The sequence below is a fragment of the Morus notabilis genome, unplaced genomic scaffold, assembly GCF_000414095.1.
Source record: "Morus notabilis unplaced genomic scaffold, ASM41409v2 Scaffold1245, whole genome shotgun sequence".
Classification (NCBI taxonomy): domain Eukaryota; kingdom Viridiplantae; phylum Streptophyta; class Magnoliopsida; order Rosales; family Moraceae; genus Morus; species Morus notabilis.
In genome coordinates, this window is record NW_010362534.1 from 333,065 (window position 1) to 337,101 (window position 4,037).

Here is a 4,037-nt window from a genome sequence, read left to right on the forward strand (position 1 = left end):
GGTTAGCAGCGGCGGGAGGAGGGAGATTCGTGGGCGGCGGCGGCGGCGAGGAATCCGGCCACCACGGGCGGCGGTGCTCCAGTCAAGATCAAGCCGTGCTGCTGGTACCGTTTTCTTTGTCTCTTCGCTCTGAGTCTATTGGGACCGGAATCACTTCGATTGGACACCGGACGGCGAAGATATCATGATCGGAAGTTGTTGAGATTTTTCGGAACTTTGACCGGCGAGTGTGGCGGCATCTGGCGGAGTTGGCAGCCGCAAGACACCAATCCGGACTCGGCTCGACGAGAGCTTTCCAACGAGCCGGGAGGTGTCGAAAGCGGATGCCGGAATCTTCCCCGGATGTGTACGGCCGTACGCGTGGAAGGAGAGAGAAAGGAGAGAGAGAAAGTGGGTTTTTGTGTTTGAATTTTTCTGATGAGGTGGAACACGCCCAAGTGGCATTAATACTAGTTTGGACTCACTGAGTGTCTAATTATCCGTTTCTGATCCTCACATTTCTTAAAAATTACATTTTGGCCCAGATTTTTAAAATTTTCACACTTAAGTCTTTAAAAATTACAAATTAACCCCATTTCAAATTTGGGTTTTACACATTCATTCTTCGTAATTAAATTTAAAAATAATCCAAATAGTTTGCTTATCCTATCAAAGAAAACTCCTGATACTTTTCTTTTCTTTTTATTTTATTTTATTTTATTTTATATAATTGTGTTAAAAGGGTGTGAAGCGGATAACGTAGTTGTCTTCTGTTTCTACTTCCGTCGAGTGGTGTCGTCGTAGAATAGAAATATAGATTAGTTTTACTCACACTCTCTTCTCTCTCTCTCTCTCTCTCTCTCCTCAAATGGCTATGGCCTCCTCTTCTGTCTCTCACTGCCTCATCTCTAACCCCTCTCTTCAGGTCCTTCCCATTTTCTCTTTCATCTGTCTCTGACTCTTTCTGTATGTATGTATGTGTTTGTTATATATATATATATATATAGATCAGAACAATAATAGGATTGTTGTTGTTGTTTTTTTCTTTTTTTCGGGGGTTGGCAGTTGAAGAAGAAGGGTTTTCTTGGTCATGGATGGCCAGGCGGAAGACCCACTTACTCGTTCTCCGACGACTCAAACTCAAATTCAAAGAATTCAAAGAATTCCGGCATTCGGCCCATGAAGATCAACGCAACTGCTCAGGCTCCTCCATTTCCACTTCTTCAGCCTCCCAAAGTTGAAGATTCTCCTTCTGAGGTTACTTCTTAACCCCCTCTTCCCTTCTTTCCTTTTTTCGTTCATAATCTTCTTAAACAAAACATTTTCTTTTCTTCTTCATGTTCAACTTATTCAAAGCCACCAACGAAAGTTCTTATCCTATAAATAAAAACCAAAGGAAATGCTTGTTTTGTGGTGCTTTGTTGTTGAATTTCTGGTTGTAGACTCTGTACGCAAACTGTTTGACAAATTCCCTGCCAAAGTGGGTTTCTTTTGTCTCAACAATAAGCACATTCTGTTCGGTTTTGTTTAGTTTATTTTTCTATTTTGAAATTATTCCTCCTACAGTGGGAGCCAGCAGACCCTGATTTCTACAAGATAGGCTATGTTAGAAGCATGAGAGCTTATGGAGTTGAATTTAAGGAAGGCCCCGATGGCTTCGGAGTCTATGCTTCCAAAGATGTCGAGCCGCTTCGCCGTGCCAGGGTGAGTCAGTTTTTGCTTAGTTTTGATATTATAGGCGGCCTCACTCACCAAGCTGCATAAAAGTTGTTGATTTCGCAATTCCTATGTTTTGGTGGTTTTTAACTGCTCAGGTTATCATGGAAATCCCACTTGAATTGATGCTAACCATAAGCCAGAAGCTTCCGTGGATGTTTTTCCCGGATATCATCCCAGTGGGTCATCCCATCTTTGATATTATCAACTCAACCAATCCAGAGGTAATGGATTTTTTATTTTTCCCTTATTATCACTGATCAGTAATAAAGGCTTCATCTCAACTTACAAAGCCTTTAAAGGTTTCCATTTTCTTTAATTTAATAACTTTGGTATCTTTTTTTTTTTTAAATAAAAATAAAAAATCTTCGGTCATTAAGTTTATCAGTTTCGTTTTGCTTTCTTAAGGGCTTCTTGTCCTCTTTTTCTTTGTATTACTTCAGTATCAGTGAAGGAAGTTTCTTATTTGGAGGGAAAAAAACTGATATGAATCTGCATTCACTGATTCAGAAAGTTCTACAACGTTTCACAATTTAAATATTGATGATAAATAGTGAGCACATTTTAATAATTGTAAAATGGACTTCCTCTGACAGCCGTCTTACTGGATTTTTTGCATACTTGTTTGTGGCAGACAGATTGGGATCTAAGGTTAGCATGCCTTTTTTTGTTTGCTTTTGATCGTGAGGGTAACTTTTGGCAGTTGTATGGAGACTTTTTACCTGGTGCCGATGAGTGTACCAGTCTTCTTCTAGCTTCAGAGGTGTGTAAATAAGCTGTAATGAACCTCTGATATTTCAGTTTAGAGAAATAAATACATAAATTAACATATTCGTGTGTGTACATCACTACATTGTTAGGTGCTTAATTTTGACATGTGTTTTAGGGTTGCACTTAATGATTTCATGTTGTCATTAACAAAAGATGATGCAACCTTCTTTTAGACGAATGTAAAGCCTATAACCAGAATCTGTAATAAGAATCTCTTGCATCATTGACAGTGTTTGTTGTTGCTATTCAACGATTTTCCAAAGAGATTTTAAATAACCCCGCCACTATGTGAGCGGCCACTTAGAATTACCTCTTTTGACATAACCGTGTAAAATAATAAATTTTACTCTAATCTTCATGAACACCAATTATGTGTTTTGCCACTTAGTCTTACAATAAATCACAAGTTATGCTTGTGGTAATTTTAGAAATTTGATTTTTGGAATCCGTATTCAATTGCAGGAGGTTTGATGTATCTTTATCCATATTGCCCTTTGTTTATCACAGGAGGAGCTCTTGGAGCTGCAGGATGCCAATCTTGCATCAACTATAAGAGGACAGCAGCGTCGAGCATTAGAATTTTGGGAAAAGAATTGGGTAATAAAATGTCCTTTCTGTTATACACCGAGATTAGCAGACATTCTGCTCATTATTAGGTGTACTAAAGTTACTACATGTTATGCATGTATGTACGTGTATTAAACTTCAATCAGCACAACGGTGTACCCCTCAAAATTAAGCGGCTTGCTCGAGATCCTGAGAGATTCATTTGGGCAGTGAGTATTGCACAATCACGATGCATAAACATGCAAATGAGGATCGGGGCACTTGTTCAAGATGCAAATATGCTAATTCCTTATGCCGGTAAGCTCTTTTCCACCTAATTTTTCACAATATACAAGTCAGGACGATCAAATGTATTTTATGGAACCTGCCTTAGTGATTCTCCTTCATTAAGTGTTCCAAAAGTCTTCAACGCATACATTAGAGAAGTCATGCAACTTTCCATCTGGCATATTTTAGTGTGAATGCACCTCTGCAGAAATGTTCACTAAAATAAGTCTAATCTAGAACTCTTCTTCCTCTTTCTTTTTCGAAAATTCATCCTAGAGTTGCTTTAAATTGTAAGCAGCCTAGGTTCACTTGCCAAAAGATCTCAAGGACACTTGATAGACTTCATATGCCTTTCTTTAACCTTTCTTCTTTTTCATCAAATCCCAACCATCAAGCTACCATTTTATTTTGTAGTATAACACATGCTTCAAACAAGTGAAAATTAATTTATTTGCACCAGATAGAAAGTCAGTATTCTATAATCAAGGATTTAATGATATTGGAAGATAGAAATGCATTTAGAACCACTGCTGGGCTCATTTATGCACGTTACCCTATTCTGTGGAGTTCTATATTTGCCAGGTTCTTCCGAAAAACAATAATTGTGAAACATAAAAGTTCAAAATTTCCCATTTCCTATTATAATTTATTTGCTCGAAGAATATTTTGTTATGTGAAATTTGATTCAAGTTTCTTTCATCTGGTGTTGGTGGACTACTGGTCCTCGTACGCTCTTC

At 38.3% G+C, this 4,037-nt stretch overlaps 1 protein-coding gene across 3 annotated transcripts in view; it reads left to right on the plus strand.

Annotated features, from left to right (window-relative positions):
* The first annotated feature begins 754 nt into the window (after positions 1–754).
* The window catches only part of LOC21394808 (protein PLASTID TRANSCRIPTIONALLY ACTIVE 14), a 6,346-nt gene continuing 3,063 nt past the window's right edge, over positions 755–4,037 (plus strand). For 2 of the 3 annotated variants that reach the window (XM_024168313.1, XM_010102323.2), the window contains exons 1-7: positions 755–904; positions 1,045–1,236; positions 1,546–1,683; positions 1,794–1,919; positions 2,330–2,458; positions 2,974–3,063; positions 3,180–3,330. In XM_024168313.1, the coding sequence (XP_024024081.1) occupies positions 848–904; positions 1,045–1,236; positions 1,546–1,683; positions 1,794–1,919; positions 2,330–2,458; positions 2,974–3,063; positions 3,180–3,330 (883 nt within the window). In that variant the 5' untranslated portion in view covers positions 755–847. The remainder of the gene's footprint in view (positions 905–1,044; positions 1,237–1,545; positions 1,684–1,793; positions 1,920–2,329; positions 2,459–2,973; positions 3,064–3,179; positions 3,331–4,037) is intronic. The other variant, XM_024168314.1, reaches the window with a different exon arrangement.